Source organism: Plecotus auritus, assembly GCF_963455305.1.
Source record: "Plecotus auritus genome assembly, chromosome: 2".
In the NCBI taxonomy this organism is placed as follows: Eukaryota; Metazoa; Chordata; class Mammalia; order Chiroptera; family Vespertilionidae; genus Plecotus; species Plecotus auritus.
The window spans coordinates 225,408,518-225,433,993 of NC_137771.1; the positions used below are offsets into that span (position 1 = coordinate 225,408,518).

Below are 25,476 nucleotides of genomic sequence, written 5' to 3' on the forward strand. Positions count from 1 at the left end.
CCTGCATGGCTGTGCAGCCAGGCACACAGTGATCAGTGGGCTTGGTGTTGCTATTTTTAGAAAGAGTGCCGGTCTTTTGGGTCCCACTGAGGGCACGTCCACCTGTGGTTATCGTCTGGCTGGGTGTTCGCCTTATAAAGGCACGCACATGCCCTCGCCACTCAAGTGGAAGGAATTCAGGCATGTGGCCTGGGCCGCTGACATAATCCTCTCGGTTTAGGGACGGCAGAGTTCAGCTCCGCTTTCTGAGGTTGTGCAGCGCTGGTTCCCATGCTTAAATGTCAACAAGGTGTGTGGGCCTGAGACCCAGAGATCCAGGCTCAGCCTGAAGAGGAGGCCGGGGACATACAGGCCAAAGTAATCCCCACCCACAGCAGCTCCCACATGTTCCCCGGAGCCACCCGGTATCCGGTGAGACATGATATACAGAATCCAGTAAAACCTTGGTCCACTGATACACGTCCAGCTCTCCAGCCAAGAACTTTAAGTCTGACTTCCCTTTGCACTCAGCCACACCTCCACCACGCTTTCCTGATTATCCTTGGTCTTAACCTGCAGGAAAGGGCCGTGCCACACCTAAAAGTAGGTGCACAGTTGTGAGTATGTGAAACAGAGTCTGCTCCTGTACTGTAATTTATTATTGTGACATTTCCCATACATACTGTACATCTATTTTTGCAGTATTTTCATTTTTTTAAAAAAATTAAATGAGTACTGACATGCCAAAGCACACACTTGGATTTGTGCATTAATTTATGTGTAATATCATGTAACTCCTTAACATGAACTTGCACGTGGACAAGTAGCAGGTCACCTTCGCTGAAGAGTCAGAGTCCACGGAAGGGAGACTGTCCTGAACCTGGCTGTGTGGTTGCCGTAGTAATCGATGCCTTCTGGAACAGATCCACCCCGGGCTAATTACAGCCTTCTATTTTTAAACTCCTCTACATCCTTCTCCCCCTCCCCAACAGGGCTCGCACGACTTCAGCAATAAAATACTCCTCTGCTGCGTGCACAGCCGCCTGATCTCAGAATAACTGTTTCCAGCCAGCCCCACGGCTTGGGAGGCGCGGCTGGGGCTCCCTGAGCGCGGGGACTGAGTGCAGGGACGGGGGGCCAAGCAGGCACCTACCTGCCTGCAAGAGAGCCCCACTGCTCCCCAGGCTCCCGGGGCAGCCCCCCATCGTGAGCACCAGGCCTGGGGTCCCGGGCTCCCAAGGAGGCCTGTGTAGGCTGCCCATCCCCCCCCCCCCCCCAGAGGCCCACCTGACGGTCAGCCCAGCGCCTGTGGGGCTGTCAGGGCCGAACACAAGGATGAGAAGCGGCTGCCGGCCTCCTCCTCTCCGGGCCCCACAGGAAGCTTGGGTCCTGCTCACTCGCCCGCGGGCCGTCCTCCCAGGGCCGATGGGTGAACTGGAAACAGACCAAGACACCCAGTGAGGACAAGCCACGCCGCCCAGACGGTCAGGTGCACAGCCGGGGGCCGCTCCGTCCCCTCCTGCGTCCGCGGGTGAGGCTGTCCTGGCTCAACGAAGGGCCACAAGCCGGGGCCCCGAGCAGAACGACAGCCTCTGTCCGTCCTGGCGGCCAGAAGTCAGGTCAGGTGTCCGAGCAGGGAGCCACACACGGAGAGGAAGTGTGAAGGAAACCTACGAAGATGAAACTGGCGATGGGAAGCCCGATCAGCGACTGCTGCCTAACAAACAGCCCCTGGTGTTGCCTCTGATCCCGGCGCTGCAGGGAGGCCTGCCTGGCTGATCGAGGCTCAGTCTGGGTCCCGGTCTCTTCCCGAGCGTGAGAGGGGCAAGGAACACACACAGGCACCGCTGAGGCCTCTGCTGGCATCCCGGCTGCTAACATCCCACCGGCCAAAGCCGCGCTGCTCGGCACAACACCCGTGGCACAGGGTCCACACAGAGGGCTACTGCTGCGCAACAGTCCACCCGGGGGTCCTCACACTGTTTACACGGGGCCAGGTCACCGCCCCTCAGACCGCTGGAGGGCCGGACTACAGTTTAAATAAAAACTATGAACAAATTCCTATGCGCACTGCGGGCCCGGGACGCGTCAGCTGCTAAGCAGGACAGGCAGCGGCCCCCAGCGGGCTGGATCCATGTCCTCGGCGGGCTGCATGTGGCCCGCGGGCCGTAGTTTGAGGACCCCTGATCCACATGATCGGCGTGGGGCAGGGACAGGAGAGCAGCCGAAAGTCTGTGGGGAAACAAAACTGTGGAGCAGCATCTTCCAGAAAAGTCGCAAGCGCTGCCTGGATCTCAAGTCCGGTGTGGGAGAGGCCCTTAGGGGAAGGTTTTAATAAGATTCTTCTAAAATCGTGTCTTGCAAAAATGACATTTATTTCTAACTACATTTTGAAACATTTATTAAATTAAGTGGAAAGAATGTACATTTAGTAAGAAAAGCTCTAACTAAGTCAGGAGACCCCAGGACGAGTGAACGGAGGCCACCCTCCCACCCATTCACCGTTCCCCGCGGGAGCGCGTGGCTGGCGGCTGCATGAAATTGACCCCCCGCCAGAACCACCGAGCCCAACGGGAGGACGTGGAAACATGCTCGTAAACAAGCAGAACCTGAGACAGGAGATGCTACATGTCGCTTTCAAATGCACAGATGAGACGCTCTGGGGGTCCGCAGAGGGAGCCTTCCCGCCGGAGGTGGGGTGATGGTGATGTGGCGTGAAGCCTGCAAGAAATTCACAGAACTTTCCACCCAGAGCACGGCCCCCCCGAACCTCTGCTTCACACAGGCGGGACCCGAGGCCCAGCCAGACAGCGTGAAGTGGCATCCCAGAACCCACGCCCACAGAGACAGCACACACACATACATACACACCAGCGCGCCCGCGGAGCACAGAGGGGACACGGCCCGAAGCTCAGGACCCCGGGCCTCGTCCTCGCGTTGGCCGCCGTGTGTCTTCATCCAGGCGCCTTGTTCCGTGACCCAAATACCCAGAGATGCGCCGGTCCTTTGCACAGAGGAGCAGGGATGTTTCAACGATCCCACGTGCCTTGTTCTCAGAGCCCTTTAAGGCTGTGAGTTATGGGCCTCTCCCCTGCGTGGTGCCTCTAAATTATGCTCGCAGCTGGCGAAGAACTGGTAACTGCCTGGCCCATTCATCAGGCGAAGCCGTAAATCTCTGGCCTCCGCCTGCGGAGAACCCTGGGAGACTCACTCCGAGTCCGGGGAGCTCCCCCGAGACCCAGGGCCTGGTCGGTCAGCATCCCCCTCGCTCCGCTGGGGGCAGCAGGCCGCCTGGACCCGCACGGCCCCCCCGCTGTGGCCTGGGCCCCTCTCCATGCAGTGGGGACCGTCTCCCTGGATGTTGTGAAAGTTAACGACAAAGTGTATGAACCAGCTTAGGTCACCACAATGCCGTGCATCCTGGAGCTCAGCACAGGCGCCCCCACACGTGTCCCCCACAGACACCCCCACAGGTGTCCCCCACAGGTACCCCCCCAGGTGTCCCCCACAGGCACTCCTCCAGGCGTCCCCACAGGTATCCCCCATAGACATCCCCCCCAGGTGTCGCCCACAGGCGCCCCCACAAGCTCCACTGCAGAGGCCGCTGGGCTCTGCTCCCCTCCAGCTGCGGGGACAGCAGCCCCGGCTGCACTGAACAAGCCCGGGGGCCGGCATGCGCTGTGGGCCCAGCTTTCCCTCTCTCTCTGGAACTTCAGTGGAACACACAGGACGCAGCACGGAGGACACGGACATCCCGCCGCAGCTCAGGGGCGGGCCTGGTTTCCTGGGGCGCCCACCCCCCATCCAGAGGGCACTCTTCCCTCCTGATCTTGGCAGCAGCCCTGGTCCTCCGGAACCTCCTTCGGGAGGGCGCGCCTGCCAGGGTGACTCGGGCTGCGTGGCCGTCCAGTCCCGCCAGGCAGCAGCCGCGGTGAGCTGGGCTGGTGCACAGTGTGTGACGGGGACTCCAGACCCTGAGCCTGGGCTCCGGCCACAGCACCTCAGGGTTCCCACCCCAAGGGCTGTCTGCTTCCAGGGGCGCCCGGGCACCCATCAGGGTGACCCTGAGGGACGCGAGTGGGTGTAAACTCAAACCTACAACTAGATGGGTGGGGACAGCGAGGCCGGACCCAGCCAGCTGTCTAAGACCAGCAGATTAGGTTGCCTGGGTGTAAGCGATCAGCAAGGCCTGCCCCTGCAGGGAGTCCGGCTCCCCTCCTCCCGCCACTGGTAGGTCACCTTTGGCCCAGAGCTCTGGGTCCCTCTCTGTGGACAGTCCTCGGCCAGGACCCACCGTGTCCAACCTGACTTCCACAACTGGAGAACCTTGGCTGAGGTTTCTCAGCACAGCTGTGTGTTCTAGTGGAGTGAATGTAAGGGCTCAGGCAGCTCAGAAACTACTCATAGTCCTCATCCCCCTCAGACCCACTCTTGCTCCCTCCTGTCATCACTGTATGCAGTTCAGTGGCATGCGTCTGAAATGTGGCCTCACCAAGGCTTACACATTTGAGATTTAACCCATCTTTCTTTTTAATGTTAGATCTGTTCCTTACCTATTTTTTAATCCTTACTCAAGGATATTTTCCCCATTAATTTTTAGAGTGGAAGGGAAAGAGGGAGGGAGGTTGCCTCCTGCACGCACCCCGACCAGGCCGGTGATTTTACTGCAACCCAGGTACATGCCCTTGACTGGGAATCGAACCTGCTACCCTTAGGTGCACGGGCCAGTGCTCTAACCATTGAGCTTCGGGCCAGGGCTCTTTACTTTTTATTTAAGATAATCCTATATAAGGGTAATATGCAAATTGACCCTAACAGCGGAATGACCAGAACGACCACTCAACCAGTCACTATGAGGTGCACAGACCACCTCTCGGTCCCTCCCCACGACCGGCAGGCTCCCATCGCCCAATGGCAAACAAGGAACCAGGGGTGGGTGGCGGCGGGCGACGGGGCCAGCAGCTGGCAGCTGGGGAAGATGGCCCTGATCACAGGCCAGGCCTAGGGACCATACCCGTGCACGAATTTCGTGCACCGGGCCTCTAGTTTAACATAAAGTAGGATGAACTGACCTTAAGTGCACCATTCAATGAGCTGTGACCAATGGGTAGACCTGTGTGAGTCTAGCACCTGTGGTAACAGGTTTTCATCACCCGGGTTTACTCCCATCCTTCCTGCTCACTCCCCTCACCCCCCACCCCCAGAGAGAACCATGGCTGAGGTTTGTCTCAGCATAGCTCGTCTGTCGTGTTCTAGAAGCTCAGATATAGGACCAAGTAGTATGCGCTTTTGTGTCTGGCTTGTTCCACTCAACACGCTGCTTTGAAGAGGCACATGGGTCCCGATGTCAGGGGTTTGTCTCTTCTGTAGCTGTGTTCCATTGTATGGCTACATCACCGTTTCCTCACGCACTCTCCCGTGGACGGAATCTGGGCTGTTTCACTGGTTAGACAGTAAGACTAAAGCTGTTCTAAAGACCCTTGCACAAGTGTCTCAGTAGACATGTTTTTATTTCTCATCAGGAAGAGCTATCTAGAAGTGGAACTGCTTGGTCCTAGGGGCAGTGAATGTTTAGTAAGAAATTGGCGTTTTCCCAAAGCGACCCTAACTCGTTATCCTCCCATGCATCTGAGCTGCGACTACACCCTCACCACCTGCTGGTGTCCACCCTCCTCACGGTGCAGGAGTAGCTCGTCATGGTTTTAGGGTGCATGTTACTGATGCTGGTAATATCAAACATTTTCTTATGAGCTTATTGGCCATTAATGCCTTTCTGAAGTGTATGTCCAAACACCTTGCCCTCTTTTTAATTGGGTTGTTCATCTTCTTGGGTTGTGAAAGTTCTTTTTCTAGAACTTTCTTCATCTGTAAGTTTTACAGTTTTGGCTCTTAGGTTCAGGTCAAGGATCCATTTCAGGGTACCTTCTGTACATGGTGTGAGACAGGGAGTGAGGTTCACTTTCCGTATGTGGATATCCAGTTGCTTCAGCATCTACTGGAAAGTCCAACAGTCCCTGTTGTTACATTAGCACCTTTGTTGAGAATCGACTGACCATATACCAGGTGTACCAGTTAATAATGCGGATTTTTTTCAATAGATGGAGTTACACATATGTTGATATATATGCGATTTGATATGTATGCTGTTTTGTTGTATTGACAGCAAGCTTCAAAACTTGGTATGTCAAATTTGATGTCAAAAAAACATCATAGGTACTTTTATTCTTAAATATGTCGAATTTCGTGCCAAAAAAAGAGCATTTGCGGGAAGTTTTCATTCATCACTTTATTTTGAAGAAAAAGTTATCGTATACTTCGGGAAGCTTATGGTGAACATGCTCCATCTCAAGATACTTGTGAACGCTGCTTTAAACACTTTAAAAGTGATTATTTCAATGTGATAGACAAAGAACATCCAGGTCAACCAAAAAAGTTTGAAGACCAACGATTACAAGCATTATTGGATGAAGATGCGTGTCAAACTCAAAAACAACTTGCAAAAAGATTAAATGTTGCTCAGCAAACAATTTCCGATCGTTTACAAGCAATGGGAAAGATTGTAAAGGAAGGAAAATGGGTGCCACATCAACTGAACTAAAGACAAATGGAAAACCGGAAAGTCAACAGTAAAATGTTGCTTCAACGGCATGAAAGAAAGTCTTTTTTGCATCGAATTATGACTGGCGATGGAAAGTGGATTTAATTTGAGAATCCCAAATGCACAAAATCATGGGTTGATCCAGGTCAACCATCAACATCAGCTGCAAGGCCAAATCGCTTCGGAAAGAAGACAATGCTCTGCGTTTGGTGGGATCAGGAAGGTGTGGTGTATTATGAGCTTCTAAAACCTGGTGAAACAGTTAATACTGATCACTACCGACAACAAATAATCAATTCGAATCATGCTTTGATCGTGAAAGGACCAGAATGGGCCAGAAGACACGGCAAAGTAATTTTGCTTCATGATAACGCACCATCACACACTTCAAAGCCCGTTCAAGACAACATTAAAAGATCTTGCCTGGGAAGTATGAACCCCCCCGCTGTATTCACCAGATTACTTGCTTTCAGATGACCACTTGTTCCGATCGATGGCACACGCACTTTCTGAGCAGCACTTCAAAACGGACGTAAGAAGTGAAAAATTGGGTCTCTGAATGGTTTGCCTCAAAACAAGAAAAGTTCTATTGGGATGGTATCCACAAATTACCTGAAAGATGGGGGAAATGTGTAGCTAGCGATGGACATTACTTTGAATAAAGCACCTTTGATGTTTCTCTTGAAATTATCGTGTTTTCTTTGATGACAGAATCCGCCATTATTAACCGGTACACCTGGTAAGGGTGGACCTATTTCCGGACTTGACATTCCAGTCCTATCTGTCTCCCTCTCTGTTCAAACAGTCTCAAATGCTCTGTATTTATAGTAAACCCTGAAATCAAGTAGTATAATTTTTCCAACTTTATTCTTTTCAAAATTGTTTTGCTTGTTCTATGACATTCCTATAAAATTTTTAGAATGACCCTGTTTAAATTCTACAGATAAACGTGCTGGAGTTTTGACTGGAAATGTGTTGCATATATAGATTAAGGGAGAAAAGATATCCTATCAATTGTGGACATTTCAATCCACACAGAGGGACACCTATATACTGAGGCATCTGTGTGAATTCCGTTTCCATCACACCTCTCCATTTACTTCGGTCTCCTTCATTTCTCTCATGAAACTCTTTTCATTTTTAATGTAAAGTTTTGCACGTATTTTCTTAAATTTGTCTCTGCATTTCAGAATGTTTGTGAAACTTAAAGCACACCATATAACAGCAATTACCAATTATTTGTTCCTGGTATGTGAATACTGAAATTCAAGTCTCATATAACTTTCAAACCTGAAATATATTTCTTTGTTTTTCAACCATTTGACATGTGAAAAACATTCTTAGCTGGTTGGGCCAGACAGCACCAGGAAGGCTGGCTACCACTGGCCGACACCCATGGCAACGGACAGGAAGCCGAGGCCAAAGGCATCGCTGCTCTTCCAGGGCTTCCGTGCCCGAGGGCCACCACCCAGGAGCTGTGCCAGGGCTTCTGTGCCCGAGGGCCCAGTACCTGGGGCTGTGCCAGGGCCTGCTGCAGCCTCAAATGGGGAAATGCAAGTAACAGCAGCAAAGAGGACACAAGCTGGAATGGTTCAGGAAGAGAAAAAGACGGGCTTCCCTGATAATCACTAAACCGTAACGAATCTCATTTCTTCTTGCAACGTTTCCCTTGGTTCAGAGTCCTACGGGGCCTCCCTGTCTCAGTGCAGAGGCCTGGCCCAGCCCTGTCACAGGACAAGGCCTGAGTGGCCGCTCACCTGGATGAGTTACACACGGTGCTGGAGTGGGGACTGAGGGGAGAGACAAGAGGGCGAGACTGTCCGTGGGTGCCATGTGGGGCAAGCAGTCCCGGGAAGGGTTACCCGACTGTGTCACACCACCTTGGGGACAGCACTGGGAAGAGTCAGAGCCGGGATAGGAGTTACGGACCCTGGAAGGCAGAAGGGGCAGATATTACGGCGGGAGAAAGGATAGGGCAGAGAAGCCGCTTCCGAGGAGAGGACAGAACAGCACAACCCTGCCCTGACCCAGCGGAGCCTTCTAGAAGCTGTTGAGATCCTTAGTATGAAAGTCAGAGGAAACCTGTTCAGCATTTCCAAGGTCAGCAAAGGCCCGCCAAGCAAAGCCTTTTCGGCGCCTGTGTGCCTCCTCAGGACAGCAGTCACTCTTCAGTAACCACGCGCACCTGCCCATGTTAACTGGGTTAATGACGTCTGCCCCCCCATCGCCGCCTGTGGGGGCACAGCTGGGGCGATCATCAGCTGTAGATGGTGCTGTGTGACCTCAACGTCAAGGTCAGCCTGCAAGGCTGGAGGGAGGCCCAGGAGCAGCGGAGACTGTCCCTGGTCGGCGTGTCATCTTGAACAAGCTGCTTGAACACTCCGGTTTTCTCACGTGTGAAGTGAGGGTAGGTCAGGGACTCCCAATCCTTACCGTCCACGTGAGCTACCGGTGCCTTGTTCTAGCGCAGGTTCTGAGAGTGCCGGCCGGCCCGGCCTGGGGTTCGCTCCCAGGGGAGGCTGACGTCACAGGACCTGACTCCGCTGAGCGGCGAGGGGATGACCTGTATCCTCTTGTATCTAAAACGCCATCTCATTCCCCACCATTTGCCTCCATAACAAGAACCAAAATCGTGCCATTCCCCGCTTCCTCGCCTTCAATCCATTCGTTTATATCAAACGCCCTGATGGACATCTCCACGTAGATGCCCTGTAAGTCCTTAACGCTCAAAGTTGTAAAACTGAAAGCACGACTCTGGCAAACCTGCTGTCCCTTTAAATGTCCCCAACCCCAGGGAACAGCACTGCCACCCGCCAAGACGCTCCAGGGAAGAGCAGGAGGATGCCCAGGTCCACTGGCAGTGCTGTCAGAACAGGCTCCTTGCAGCCACTCCTCCGACAGCCTCCGTGAAGTTGTAGAGAAAAATACCACTGGAAAACCATCCTTTCTAGAACACTGACGTACCATACGTTACATCAAAGCCAAGGGAACGACGAAGCACTCAACTCAGAGTTCTAACATGGATGGAGGCACTGTGCACAGCAAAACCAAGTCCCAGTGTGAACGCCCAGGAGGACTCCAGAAGGACAAGTAAACTAGACAGCAGTCCGTGTAATCACTCACGGAGCACAGGACTCACCTGGTCCCCCGCACCACGCCGGTCAGCTCCGTGCGGCATGCAGGCTGTGGGCGCGGGCTCTCTGCATCGGCCACACCTCCCGGTGCGCCAGGGCCTCAGGGCATGACCCGTACGAGCTGCGTAAAACCCCGACGTGGACACCGCAGTTCTTCCTCTGGGACGAAAGGACGAGGGTAGCTGCCCAGGCCAAGAGGAAGGATTTGGACCCGATGCTGGAGCTGGCAACCGCGGCCACTGCTTTGCAGGCCTCTGCCAACGTCTGCGTGCTCACACCGGCGGCGAATGCCCGGAGACGCCGCCACCCCCCCCGCCCCCGTTCTATGGAAGACCCCTGAGACTTGGGAAATCAACTTAACACATGCCATTCGTGGGACACCTGAGAGCTACTGACAGGAGGTCACATCAACACACGTTCAAAAGATGACAGAAAGGAAGCAGATTGTGAGCCTCATATACTTGCACCTGGTAATCTCTGCCTTTCTTGGAGGCGTTTTATAACATTGTGTGACGCCATGTAAGCTGTGAATTGTAATTCTTTAATTACATACAGAAACTGCAGTAAAGCACTTAGAAATGCTCAGACCCCATCAGGTGAGCCACCCGCTCCTCCGGGAGGTGCTTCGCAGCCACAGGTGCCCGGGCCCCACTCACAACTCCCGGCCCGAAACCCCAAGCGTGACCGGCCCACCTGCGACTGTAAATCTGCAGGTGAGTCTGCGCAGCAGGGTTGAAAACTCCCGTTTCACTGATGATGCTGACTCAACAGTTTAAGAACACCTGGAGTTCACCCAAACCGCCTGTTTGTAAGGCCTTGCTTCCCCGAGTTGCTGGGCAACGAAAGCAGGGCTGGGCCTGAAGTGAGCCACCCCCACCCTCCTCGGCTGTCCCACCCCCACCCTCCTCGGCTGTCCCACCCCCACCCTCCTCAGCTGTCCCGGGATGTGCGCGAGAGGGGACTTGCTCCTTAGGGTCACTACTTCACTGCAGGATGCTAAAATCTTAAAAACAACCCTCTGTCACCACTGGCAGCCATTTTCATTCCAGAGAGCTGAGAAGCTGTCCTCACCCCCACGGTGGCACCTCGATGCAGTGTTTCTATGCAAGTGATCGAGGGCAGTTCCCCAGTTCGCCACCCGGGCTCCATTTTAACCAAGTCAGCCTTTCCTACCAGGGGAGCTGGCCTGGGGCGCAGCCCCCCTCCTGCCTGGTGCCCCGGCCCGCCCGGCCCGGGTTTTCCCTGGCTCTGAACCTCCCTCTCACTGCAGCTGCAGCTAAAGAACTCGGGCCAATGGCAGTGACTAATGAGGTAACTCCCAACAAACCCTTCAAGAAAAGCCCCCAGAATTCCAAAGTTGCAATTTTCAAAAACTTAATTGGAAAGATAACCAATAAACTGTGGCCAACGACAGGATGTTTTATTAAAACCTGCACGGCCGTTCTGTGCTACGACCCAAAAACCCTCAAGGATCTTCCTGGAGCTGAACACCCGGTTGCGGACAGCATCCCTCCTGGCACCAGGAACGGGCCCTTCCACCATCTGCACCACTTCCTCTTCCTGCAGCTAAAGCTTGGCCGCATTCCCGGCCTTTTTTAGCCAACAGGACTCCTGTCCCATCGCTCTGCCCTTCAGCCAGGTGCGGCTGGCAGTGGCGCCTGATGGCAGTGGCGCCTGATGGCAGTGGCGCCTGATGGCAGTGGCGCCTGATGGCAGTACAAGGAAGCGAGCCACGTGCGCCCCCTCACCGCTCTGCAGCAGCAGGTCCACGCTCTGCTGCACCGCAGGAAGCATGCATGCCGGCCCTGCGTCCACACGTGCAATTCCCACCTCTAGAACGCCTTCTGTGAGCCCTCACCAAGGACAGCCGAGAGCGAGCGCGAACCCGAAACCCAGATGTGATCCCCGAGTGGGAATCAAACCAGCAACCTTTCTGCTCGACCAAGCCGCTCCGGCCAGACTCCAACTTAGTAAGCGGACTTAACCCCAAGATGGGAAGTTACGGAAAACCACTGCTTTGGGGTAACGACACAGGAGCTAGAGAAGCCAGCTGTATATTGTAACCTGTGGGGTTCCCGATGCCAGTTGTTAGGTATTTGTGTGTGTAAATCTCAGTGTTTGTACCGGAGAAGTAAGTACCTTTCTGACTTTGAAGAAAATCTAAGGTCAGAAATTGGGAAAACTTAACCATGACAAACACCTGTGCTCTCCGAGTTCAGGTGAGTATTAGCCAAAACAGCTATGATGCCCAAACACCCTGGTTCCCTATCACTTCTTGCCACGGGCACAGCTGACATCTGGGACCTTGGCTGTACGTAATGCCGAAGAGAAAAGACACACACACAAGCCAGCGGACCACTTACCTCTCCGACTCTTCCACAAAAAATACGCGGTGCGTTATGACACGTCAATGTGACCAGTCCAGGGGGCAAGCCGGGTGACGTCCACAGAGTCCCAGTGGACGCACTGACAGGGACCACTATGCGTTGAGAGGGTGATAAAGAATGAGGTCAGCGTTTCTTAGGGTTTTCCCTGCTCTTTGTACTAACACTTACTTGAAGCATTGTTCCCTCTGGGAAACACGTCCAGAGGGGAGCCGTGGTGAGGAAACAAGGACTGCTGCTCTCCTCTTCCTGGCACCAGTTTCCCAGGATCAGGTCCCCCGCCGTCCCCGGCAGGCTTCCAAGAAATCCGAGTGTGGTCTCAGTACCCCAGTCAGTTTCACCCAATCTTAACCTCAAAATTCCACTTTTTCCATTTATGGCACCAAGAGCAAGTTCTGTATCTAAAATGAACCACTTCAAAAATTAACATCAAGTGAGTACTGACCTTGTATTCTGAAAGTGACAGGGGCAGGCCAAGGGGAAACGGGACACTAACCGAGGAGAAATCTGGCATTTGCTGTCTCACCTGTGAAGACTGTTACTTCCTTATACAACTTGTGACAATAAGTTTAACACCACGGGTCCCAGAAAAGAGGGCTCAGTGGCAAGCCCAACGGTCATTCTGCGGGCTTACAAATGACTGCAACCTCAATGATTTTTTACTCACAGTTCTAAACTCACTAAATAAAAACAAGCCTCGGTTGGTGGAGTACCATGGCGTGTACAATGTGCCACTTACCAAGGTAAAATGCTCAGACCCTAAGAAAAAGCTAAAGGGAGTTTCTTCTTACATGTGGCAAGAGTTGTATGCAGCCAACCTCAAGTTCACAGAATAACCCTTTTTAAGTTTTTGCCTTCTGAAAGCCACCTTAATATATACTTATGCAGGGGAACTTAGGGAAGGAGAAGACATTAGGTGGGAAATTAATTCACTGTAGCAGAATTCCAACACTCTGTACATGGAAGCTCGTGACCTGCCCAGACGAGGGTCGGGGAAGGAGGACCGATCGGATGTGTGTCCCTATTGCTTCACGCAGGTCACAGCCTGTTCGAGACATCACCTCGCGCTCACATCCATCCTAAACACGAGACTGTCAGCCCTGTGCATCCGAGAAACCGTGAACAATGTCATCGTTCATACAAAAAGCCGACTTCAAAAATAAAAACGATCCGTTAAACCTCCACTCTTTCTGAGATTTTGGAAGCCTCGGTCGATGTAACTATTTTCCTTTTACATGTGACTAAGCTTACGCTCAGTATACCGACCAGACCATTACCTGGACCAGGTGAATTGCATAGGAAGGTTTTTACTATGTTCACATTGTTCTGAAATTAATTTTAAAAAAGCATAGTAAAGAGTCTGAGGACAAATTATTCAACTGTTTATCATACATAAGACCGCATGACTATAATACAAAGGGGGTTCTTTTCATTTAACGTTACAATATACACAGCAAGTCCGGACCAGATCTTACAATCTGCACACAGGTATTTAACCTTTTCCATGCTGTTTATGTTTACAATGCACAGACGTCCTGTAACCAAACCGTGTAGGAAAGCACACAAAACTGGACTGTAACGTAACACAGTGTGCAGGGGCATCGCGCTGCATGACTTCCTTCAGGTAAGGAGCGGTTTGAAAACTGCTTTCGTTTTTGGTGCTTTTTAAGATGTGGCAACCAGCACAGAAAAAAATGACCTGACCCATATGGTATCATTACCTTATATTCCTAAACAGCAGTAACTACTGAGTTCCTTTTGATATTGCTATACTCAAGATGATATCCTTTTATTCACTGTAAACCTTTATGAACTACCAAGTTCAAAAATCATCCACAGGCTTGACATTGAATTACAAAATAAATATGGATTTCCTGATTAACAACAAAAAAAATTTGTGTGGTGTATAAAAACGGATCATTTCCACGTCTCCATTCACATTCACATAGTTTCAGCCTTTCTTTTATCACCGTTTACATATAAAAACCTGCTTTTGTTCGGAAAAAAGGTGACCTAGTCAGCCTCATGGGATTGACCAATAAGAAGTGATGTGGTGTTCTGCTGAGTTGTTTTGAACAGGGTTATCGGCAGAGGTAGATTACTGCTTCTTTTCTAGGCTTCTTTTGATCCTGGACAGGTAAGTTACTCATCTTCATTCTCCCAATTCAACCGCTCAAAGGTATAACACTCTACGATTGGTCAATTTAAAATGGGAACACAAATTTAGCAACTGCCAGCCTGTGCTACATTAAGGCAGCGTAATCTCGAGACCAGGCACCTGCCCACACCAGCCTGCTCGCTCCAGGTCATGTGCGGGGCCTTTGCTCTACTCACGCTCTTATTCTGGACCTGTTGGTGCAACCGAGGTCTTGCTTTCAAGTTTACAAGTAGGTTAATCAGGAATACAAGAACCAACTGCTGGCTCCACCGCTCTGGATCCAGTGTCCCTTTCCCTTCAGAAGCCTGAACACATGTAGAATGTAACAGGTGTTGTAGTCTTGAATTAGATGTCAATCTATTATGTTCAGTACACAGATTGCTGTAAATGTATTGGCTATGGGTTCAACAGTTCCAGTTTTGTTTAAGCAATAGTACAGCCATAATTTTCAACTGACATTTAAAAATGGTCTAGTTACACCTTGTGTCAAAGTGCAGAACTGCTACATTATTGGTTACAGACATCTATGTGCTATAAAAACAGCTTTGGTACAATAAATTATCAAAAAAGAAAATAAATTTTTGTAAAATTCACAGCATAATTGTGAGGCAAAAAAGCAGTCACATAAAATTCTGCATTTTTTAAAAAATGTTCAGGATGAACAGAAGACATCTTTGTGCAGAAGAAATGGTGGAGATACCACGTGCCAAGAAAAAGCAAAAGAAAAGTAAAAAGCAGGAAGGGACACAGCTGTAGCTATTTCCATCAAAGCAAACCACTACCTCTGTGACCTTCAACCAATAAGGAAGTCAGCTTTATGACACACGCAAAGTGACCTTGCAATACCTTACAATTAGTGGGTCACAAAAGTCTATTTTAAAAGAAAGGCCTCTTGAATTACCCATTCTCTGTGTTTTCAGCATTAAGGACCGTCTGCAAAAGCATGTCCGAAGTGATTGCATCTGAAAAGGGCAGGCTCTTCTAATTCGAGTCCGAATCCATAAGGCCAAGGGTTACCCCAAAGACCACCACTCAGACCTCCCCGGGACTGGCCGCGACTGACCCGTTGATTGCTTCTCAGTGCACCTTGGCTGGGAGACCAGTCACGTTCCGTTACTCTTACCGTGGCCTCTCCCGCAGGAGACCCACAGGATCCCATGTCACTGCTGCTTTGCTCCTCAGCAGGTTCAGACAGGAGTCCTGATCCCGCCACTTAGCATGCTGACTGTGCCTTACACACGCCAATACCACCGTCCCTTGCACACAGCTGCAGGTGATGTCTGTGTGAGCTGGAGGTCCCTCTTCCTGACAGGACTGCATCTCCGTGCCCAAATGTGTTTAGAGGACTTAAAAACCCAAATTCCCCACCCCCCACCCAGAACAAAACAAAAACAAAAACAAAACAAAAAAGGGAAAAAAACACCCTCATGGGGCCCTTTATGCAAATTAGGTGCAGTGCCTTTTTATTTTAAAATTAGTTGGCAAATGACCAAGACCAACATCTGAACATTAACTTCTGTGGAACAGAAAGACAAAAAAACCCACTACGACTGGGATGTGGCCAGCTAAAGTGGGGGAGGCAAAAAGAGGACACCTCTGAGCTGTCCATGAAGGTGGGTTTGGACATGGCTCTTTTAAACACTTCGCTGTCCCTTTGCAATCTTTTCAAGTTAAAAAAAAAGTCAGCTTTGCCCTCTCGTAGCGGTTCAGTGTGTTAATCTCCTTCTGATTCAAGCAGCTTTGCACTTTGTTTTTTTTTGTTTTTGTTTTTTTGGAAAAAAACACCACTTCTATAAAAACACACAAGAAACAAACTCAAGTTTCAATTTAGTCACGAGCTAGCTACAGGACTCTGTTGCACACAAACTCCTGTCATGGGGGACTCTTCTCTATCGGCCCCTTGCCTCATTGTCAGAGGTCCCTCAGTCATGTAATGTGCAGGACCTGTATTAGCAGAAAATTGGTATGTGGGATGTCCAGCTATGCCAGTCTCTTGGCGGGGGTTGGAGTAGACGGTTAAATTAACGTCCATAGCTCCATTCTGTCCAAAGTCCAAGGTATTAGCAGCCACTGGGCGGTTCTGGTAGGCCTGATTGCCTTGATTACCGGTAGAGGAGGAAGATGTGGAGGAAGAAGTAGTTGAGGAAGACAGAGATGTCATGGAGTGGTGACTATGGCCAACCTCCATAGAATCCTGGGTAGAGGAGCTATTCGTTGGAGAATTGTAGACCCTTGGCCTGGTCCGGTTACCCAAGGCTTGTTGTCCATGGTGGTGGTGGTGGTGATGGTGGTGGTGGTGGTGATGCGAACTGTTTCCATGGTGATGATGCAATGCATTCTGTTGAGGGGCTACATGAAAGGTTGTTTCTTGAACAGGATGAGTTTCGACAGTGACCTGTGTAGGAGCTTCAGTGCCTGACCAGCCGAGGGGAGCAGGAAACTGCTGACGCACCTGGAAGAACGGGTGTTGGGTTTATGCGGAGTGCTGTTCAAAGTGTCAACCTTCAGTCAAAAGCTACAACACTAGCGTTTACATCAAAGGAGAGGAAGGCTTTGAAACTTACGTTAGTTCTATAATGCAAAATCCCAAACATGTTCAAGAGCACAAAGTATTTTATTATGAAAGCTACGATTTTTAGCAAGTTATTCCATAAATAGGCCCCTGTAGTTCACAGGCCACTTTTTTCCCTGGAAGTACCGTCAATGCCAAGGACAAGTAAATTTTTTTGTGGAAAGAGATAGCTAAGTAAATATTTGAGGAAGGCCAAAAGGAATTCTTTACTTTCCTCCTAAAGCCCTCTCTTCATCCTTCTGTTCCAATATAAGCACTGCTGTCCATTCAGCCGCTCAACCATTCCTCCATCCAAACCACAGCAATACCATTAACACTACCTTCAAATTAGATCCCAAACCTGGACACTTTTCTCCATCTCCATCCCAGGCCACTATCATCTCTTGCCTAAAAATTATACAACAGCCTCCTCAATCAACTTCCACCTTCCATCCTTGCCTTTTTCCAATCTATTCTCCAAAAAGCCAAAAGAATAATCTTTTTAAAAACACAAATCCAAATGAGGCAAAGAAAAGAAATAAAAGGCATTCAAATTGGAAAGGATGGTACAAAACTATCACTATTTGCAAATGACATACACAGAAAATTCTAGACATAAAAAACCGTTAGAATAAACAAATTCAGTTAGAATGGACAAAATCAATACACAAAAATCTGCTGCATTTCTCAACACTAATAATGGATTATCAGAGAAATAAAGAAAACAATCCTATTTATAACTGCATCTCCAAGAATAAAATAGCCCTGGCCAGGGAGGTCAGTTGGTTAGAGTGTTGGCCCACTATGCCAACGTTGCAGGTTCGATCCCCAGTCAGAGTACATACAAGTCGTAACCAACCATGAATGCATAAATAAGTAGAACAACAAATGGATGTTTCTCCTCTCTCTCTCTAAAATCAATCAATCAATAAAAATTTTTTAAAATAAGCATTACACTCCTTGATTTCAAACTAAATTATGAAGATATAGTAATTAAAACAGTATGGTAATGGCAATAAAAACAGACACATAGTTCAATGAAACACAGAGAGCCTAGATACAAACCCCTGCATATACGATCAATCAATCTATGACAAAGGAGCCCAGAATAAACAATGAGGAAAGGACAGTGTCTCCAATAAATGGTGCTAGGAAAACTGGACAGCCACATGTAAAAGAATGAACTTGGACCACTATTGACATTATATACAAAAATTAACTCAAAATGATGAGGACTTGAACAAAAGACCTAAAACCATAACTCGTCCAGAAGAAAATAGGCAGAAGCAACTTGACACAAGGTCTTGGCGATGATTTATTTAATCTGACACCAGAAAATATAAGCAACAAAAGAAAAAATAAATTAGCGGACCTACATCAAATTGAAAAGTTTTGGCACAGCAAAGGAAGCCATCAACAAAATGAAACGAAACCTACCAACCAGGAAAAAATATTTGCACATCATATATCTGCTGGGGGTTAATGTCCAAAATATATTAGAAAATAAACAAATAAACCAAAATCTCACAACTTAATAGTAAAATGACAAACAAAAATCCACAACAATCTGATGAAAAAAAAAATGGGTGGAAGAGCTGAATTGACGTTTTCCCAAAGAGGACATACAAATAGCCAACAGGTAACTGAAAAGATGCTCAACATCATCAGTCATGAGAGAAATGCTAATCAAAACCACAATGAGATATCACGTCACACAAATAATGGTCAGAATGGCTATTATTTCAAAACAAAACAAAAAACAAGTGATGACGAGAATGTGGAGAAAAGAGAACCCTCGCACTGTTGGTAAGAATGTAGACTGGTGCAGCCACTATGAAAAACAGTACAGAAGCTCCTAAAAAATTAAAAATAGGACTACCGCCCTGGCCGGTGTGGCTCAGCTGGTTGGGCATCTTCCTGTGCACTGAAAGGTTGCTGGTTCGAGTCCCAGTGGGGGCACATGCCTGGGTTGTGGACTCAATCTCCGGTGGGGGTCATGCAGGAGGCCGCCAACTGATGTTTCTCTCTCTTTCTCTGCCCCTCTCCCTTCCTCTCTCCCCCTAAAGTCAATAAACTATTCTTTTCTTTAAGAAATAAAAATAAAATAATAAAAATAGAACTACCTTATGATCCAGCAATCCCACTTGTGGGTATTTATGCAGAGAAAACAAAAACACTAACTCAAAAAGATACATGCATTCCCATGTTCACTGTAGCATTATTTGCAATAACCAACAACCAGAAACAATCTAAGTGTCCATTAATGGATGAATGGATAAAGAAACTGGGGTATATGTAAAATGGAATAGTATTTAGCCATTAAAAATGAGGTTTTGCATTTTGCAACAGCATGGATGGACCTCAACAGTATTATGCTTAGTGAAATAAGCCAGGCAAACAAAGATAAAAACTACATAATCTCTCTTGTATGTGGAATCTTAAAAAAAGAAAGAAAAACAACAACAACAAAAACCCTCATATTCACATATATAGAAAACAGATTGGTGAAGGGGGCCAGAAGATAAAAAGAAAAATGCAGTTAGTATAAAGCACAAACCTAATCACTTCACATTTAAAATCTTTTAATGACTTCTCATTGCACTTGGAAACTAACAAAATAATCTAAAATTCATCCCATGGTCTGCACAAATCGGGCCAACACTCCTTTCTCCCACCTTTCCCTCTAGCCATTCTTCCTCCTGCTACCTGGGCTCCAACCGCACAGGGCCTCCCTTCTGTTCTTCTACCTGGTTGTGGTCTTTCAAATGCCACAGGGCATCTGTACTTCCTGTGCCCTTCTGCCTAGGATGCTCTGATTTCTTACTTCTGCTTGGATGTTTCTTTATCACCATTTCAGTTCCAGAGTCTTCCCTGACCGCTCCGGCTAATGCTGCCCAACTCCTGTGGCAGAGACTGCTAGTGTCCACAAAAAAGCTACTCTTCTTCTTGCGCACAGGGCTGCGCTGCACTTCCCGCCTCTCGGGTACTTGGGTATGGCCATGTGCCTCAGCTTTACTCAATGGAACGTAAATGGAAGTGTCTATGTCATGGCTACACATGGCCCGCCAAATACCTCCCCAAGTCCTCTGCCTGCTGAAGGCAACCAGCAACTAGGCCTCAGGGAATGGAGGAGCCACACAATGGTAGGAGCCCAGGACATAGGAGAGCCATGTCATTAAGTTGAATACCTTCTCTGGGCTGATACGTGAAAGAGAAACTTCATATTCTAAGCTATCATGTATTGGGGGTCTACTGCTATCCATGTGGCCTAGTTGAATTAATACATCCCACCCAACAAATGGCCATTTTCTATTATATTACCCTGCCTTATCTTTGTTTAAACAGCCAATGGTATCTGCACTTCCTATTCCTTTAACACTGTTTATTTACTGTGTCACTATAAGCTCCAGGAAGGCAAAGCCTGTCTCTACCCCGGCAGCTGGCACAGATCATTAAGTATTCACTCAACAAAGTGGTCTGAGAACCAAAATTCAAAAATACAATTGAAAACAATCCACTAGAAAGAGAGGCAGAAAGTCCTCAGAAAATACTAATGGTTCATAAACTATGAAGCTACTAAAATTAATTCATAAGAAGAAATAAGCAAAATAAAACTATACTTCAATAGCGTTTTTCATTTCAGATTGATCCAAAGGTAATCAATCACACGGACTGTTTCTCCAAACTCTGTTCATGGGAAACGAAACTGGCAAAACTATAGAGAGGGCAATTTGGCAGCAGCTATCAAATTAAAAATCACATTCCTCTCTGACCCAGCAATTTCACACCCAGGAATTGTATCACAAACTGCGTACGTGTGGGATGACATGTGTAGGTTACTTATTACAGCATAACCTGTAGTGGTAAAAAAAAAAAAAAAAAAAAAGCTAACTGTCCATTAACAGAGGACTGCAGAGGCGACTTATGGAATATCTAAGCAACAAAATACTGTGTGACTATTTTTTTTCTAAAGAAAAAGCTACCTAAAATATCTCTACAAATATATTAAAAATGTAAAACATGTTAAGAAAAAGATGTGAAACTGTATTATGATACACAAAAATTAGGTGAAAATGCATATATATTTTATGTTTGCATATGTCAAAAAAAATCCCAATAACATAAATTAGAAATTGGATGTCTACAGGACATAAAAGGGAAGACTTCACTGAATCCCCTTTTATATTACTTATTTTAACCATGTGACTATATCAACTATTCAAAAACTACGTGAGAGAGGGTTTGAGGCCCAGCAGGGGCTGGCCACTGCTAATGAACAGCAGCAAGCGTGTATCTGACATGCGTGCTCTTCCCACGGCATTCGGGAGCCCAGTCACAAGAGTGGGGACTGAAAGTCAACAGCCTCAGTGTTACTTCACTCAAATGACACACTGGTCTCTCTTTCAAAGTACCTATCAGCAGTGCTCAGTGAATTAACTTACTATTTTACAAAGCAATGCTACCATCACCATATGCTTCACCTCAATTTTTTTAAAAAGTTATTACTTAAATGAGATTCTCTTCAAGAGATTTAAAAACCTAAAAGGAAAAAAAAGCAAAGCAAAAAACCCTCAAAACCCCCAAAAGAATACAAAACAATGTGGAGTTGAAATCAAACTACAAACTGATTCAGAACCTAGGACTACTGGTGCTGAGAGATCACAGGTGGGGCCCAACAACGGTGGCCCAAGTGGTTGAGCGTCAACCTATGAACCAGGAGGTCACGGTCCAATTCCTGGTCAGGGCACATGCCGGGTTGTGGGCTCAATCCCCAGTGTGGGACATGCAGGAGGCAGCCCATCACTGCTTCTCTCTTACTGATGTTTCTCTCTCTCTCCCTCTCTGGGATCAATAACAATATATTAAAAAAACCAAAGAGAAGTTCCTTTCAACAGTGTTTCAAAAAAAAAAAAATAAATAAATCACACTTGGGGTAGAGTGCAGTCATTAAGATGGGAGTCATTTAATCCAGGAAGTCTCAGTTCCCAATGTAAAATGAAAATCCTCACTGTATAAAGCTCAAAATGTTGCTGTAGCCAATGAGATAAAGACAGAACAAAAAGCAAAACAAGAGACCTTTTCCGCAATGGCTGGTGTGCACCCCATAAATGTTAACTCTTTATAAACAAGGGGGACTGCAAGGATGTGCGTCTTCAGTTACAACTCCTTATGGGGGAAGCTGTGAACCTTCAGAGATCATGACATTCATTCTACGGGCACGCAGCACCCATACCACTAGGCCTGAGTGCGGCAGGAGACTGCACCAGGGCGGGAGAGCTCACCTGGGGACTGTGTGTCTCACAGTCCATGGCCTGCACGGCGGCTGAGAAGTGCCCGCCGCTGTGCCGATGCTGGTGCGTGGGGTCCGACCTGGCTCTCCCACTGTTGCTCGTCCCCGATGACCCACCTGAAGTATTGCAACACAAAACAACTGTGAGTGTAAAGTCAGTTTTGTTCAGATTTATCGTCTAAAACTGTAACGTTAAAACTAAAAGTGTGTCACACACACAAATCTGCATTAAAAGGAAGTCACCGGATTCCTGATTCAGTTCTTGCACATCAACCCTGAACTACAACCGATCAAGATGGTTTCACGAGGGGAAGTTTAAGCATGTGGACAAAGTATTTCCATTTAAAAAACAGTTTAAAATTTTGGTTAATACGAAGTTTTGTTTCCAGCTACCAAGCAGAACTTATTACATGTGTAACGCAACACTGAGGCTCTGGGAAGGTGACATTTTTCCTAACTGCCATGACTAGAGTTCGGGGAAATGACCCCTCCCACGCATGAACAGCTGCCTGGGAACACTTTAAAAGACCCCCCAGGCAGAGACAGAAAACGTTCCGAAGCCCTACCTGGGCCGAGGACAGAGCCGAGGACAGAGCCGAGGACAGACCCGAGGACAGAGCCGAGGACAGAGCCGAGGACAGAGCTGGGGACAGAGCCGAGGACAGACCCGGGGACAGAGCCGAGGACAGAGCAGAGGACAGAGCCAAGGACAGAGCCAAGGACAGAGATGGGGACAGAGCCGAGGACAGAGCCGAGGACAGAGCCGAGGACAGAGCTGGGGACAGAGCCGAGGACAGAGCCGAGGACAGAGCCGAGGACAGAGCAGAGGACAGAGCCGGGGACAGAGCCGAGGACAGACCTGAGCTGGACGAGGTGCTGGAGGTGGTGCCCGAGGACTGGGACTGCTCCATCGCAGGGCTCGTGGACACGCTGTTACTTGTGTTGGTCCCTTCATCAGCCGTTTTCTTGAAAAAGCTGTGCTGCAGGGCGTAGTACGGCTGGATCCGCGTTTTGGGGTCATAATCAAGCATCCTTAAAATGAGGTCTTTGAACTTCAAGTAGTCAGCTACCGTATGGCCCGACTCCCCGGCACGGCGCCCACCAGGTCCTCCTGTTTCCACTCCAAGAATATTGTGAAGTTTGCGGGTTGCTGGTGGTTTGTACTCCTGAAGGGAAGAAAGATAAAAAGGCTTTCTCTCCGTTTGATGGGATATGTAAAAGTCTACTTACTTTCAAAAATGCTAAAATATATTACAGATTGAGGCCTTTATTGAAAACTCTTCAGATTTACAGTTAAGTCCTCTAATGGTTTCTCACATGTTATTATTCCAAATGCACTGTGGTTAGAAAATTTCAAAAAATAAAATCACTGGATTTTGGCTTCTAGTTACAATGTAGAAATCTGCAGAAGACCACTGCTCTCGCTCTAAAAGCAAAAACAAGCCTGGCAGGTAAGCCACAAAAAGCACTGCTTTTTAAAAATCTATCAGAGAGCCGAGGGCTAAGGAAACCAGAACTGAGTACATTCTAGAACATGCACAGCTCTTCCTCGGAGAAGCAGGGAAGGAGAATTCAGCCCAGCTCTGAACTGACTCCTAACAGCTGCATGTGAACAGGCCTGGGGGTGGGAGAAGCGTGGACCCGGGAGGCAGGAGCCCCGACAGGACCCCCGGGCACTGTTCAGTCTTGAGGCAGAGCAGCAGTATGAACTCAGATGACCTGAGGCACAAGGTAGGACGGGCTGCTGGTTGGGCAAAATGAAGAGAGACCCCTCAGCCTCCACCAGCACCGCTTAAACACCCTGTGGGCAGTGGAGACCAGAATCCACGTCAGGCAAGCAGAGCCCCCATGCAACTGGAGCCCTCACTCGCTACAGGGATGTGCAATGATAAAACTCCAGCATACTGTTCAGTGTTTTCTTACAAAGGTAAACGCACATATTCCCTACAACTTGGCAATAATTCTACTTCTAGGTAGTGACCCCACAAAAATGAAAACATCTATTTAAAAGATTTTTACAAGAATGTTACCAGTAGCCTTATTTATAATATCCCAAACTGGAAATAGACCAAACACCCATCAACAGGCAAATATAGATGTTCCGGTATTTCCACTCAATGAAATACTAGGAAGCAATAAAATAACTCCTGAGACACACAATATGAGCGAATCTCCAAAAGCAGTGTTTGTAAAGTGAAAGAAACAAAATACTAAATACTATGGCGTTCCAGTTATAAAAATTTTGCCTGTGAATGGGCAAAACTAACCTTTGATGACAGAAATCAGAAGGCAGGGGTGAGATGAGAGAAAGGGGTCATGGGAAAACATCTGGGGCAGTAGGAAAAAGGGCTGAGCAAAAGTAGGCTTACAGGTGTTCATACGGAAAAATTCATAAAAGTTATGATTATTATGTAGCTTTATTAACTCAAAGGGATGTCACAATACAACTGAAAACCTACTTTTGCCCACCCTTGTATATCTTGTTTTAGGTAGTAGATATGTTATCCTATATAATAAAAGGCTAATATGCAAATTGACTGAATGGCAGAGCAACCAGTTGCTATGATGCACGCTGACCACCAGGGGGCAGGTGCACAACACAGGAGCTGCCCCCTGGTGGTCAGTGTGCTCCCACAGGGGGAGCACCATTCAGCCAGAAGCCAGGACCATGGCTGGCGAGTGCAGCGGCAATGGCAGGAGCCTCTCCCGCCTCCTTGGCAGCACTGAGGATGTCCGACTGATGGCTTAGGCCCACTCCTCATGGGAAGTGGGAATAAGCCAGCAGTAGGGCATCCCCCAAGGGCTCCGGACTGCGAGAGGGCACAGGCCAGGCTGAGCGGCCCCCCACCCCCAGTGCACAAATTTTGTGCACCAGGCCTCTAAGTATATAAAGATTAAAACTCAACAACAACAAAAACACTTAAAATGCATCTAATTGTATAAAAATTATACTTTAACAAAACAGCATCATTTATAGTCTTAATTCTTCATCCCCCTTCTCCACCAAAGAAAAATAAATATATAGTAGATATGGATTTTATTACTAGGAAGCTAAAATGGGCTCATGAAACATAATGAGAAATTAAAAGTAAAAATAAAATCCCCTATGGTTAAAATTCCTGTACATCCTTCATAATGTAACCATTAGGCTGTGGATTTGTGGGGGATTGGTTTGTGTCATTTTTTTGAACAAAAATTATTTCTGTTCAAAGAGAAGTAGTCACTTTATACTTTTAAAAATTTAGTTTCTTAAGTTGGTTGCTACTTGTGGCTATGGGAAATCTCATAAAAAGATAGTTAAATATAGGTTAAAGTACTTTTAATTTTAGGAAGGGAGATAATTAAAAGTAATAATAATTACAGCCCAAATTTGGAAGAAATG

At 48.0% G+C, this 25,476-nt stretch overlaps 1 protein-coding gene across 8 annotated transcripts in view; it reads right to left on the reverse strand.

Annotated features, from left to right (window-relative positions):
• Positions 1-13,460: 13,460 nt before the first annotated feature.
• The window catches only part of DYRK1A (dual specificity tyrosine phosphorylation regulated kinase 1A), a 138,168-nt gene continuing 126,152 nt past the window's right edge, over positions 13,461-25,476 (reverse strand). For all 8 annotated transcript variants that reach the window (XM_080651785.1, XM_080651783.1, XM_080651789.1 and 5 more), the window contains 3 exons: positions 22,954-23,260; positions 22,087-22,211; positions 13,461-16,705 (listed from right to left, as the gene is read on the reverse strand). In XM_080651785.1, coding sequence (XP_080507911.1) covers positions 16,085-16,705; positions 22,087-22,211; positions 22,954-23,260 — 1,053 coding nt within the window. In that variant the 3' untranslated portion in view covers positions 13,461-16,084. The remainder of the gene's footprint in view (positions 16,706-22,086; positions 22,212-22,953; positions 23,261-25,476) is intronic.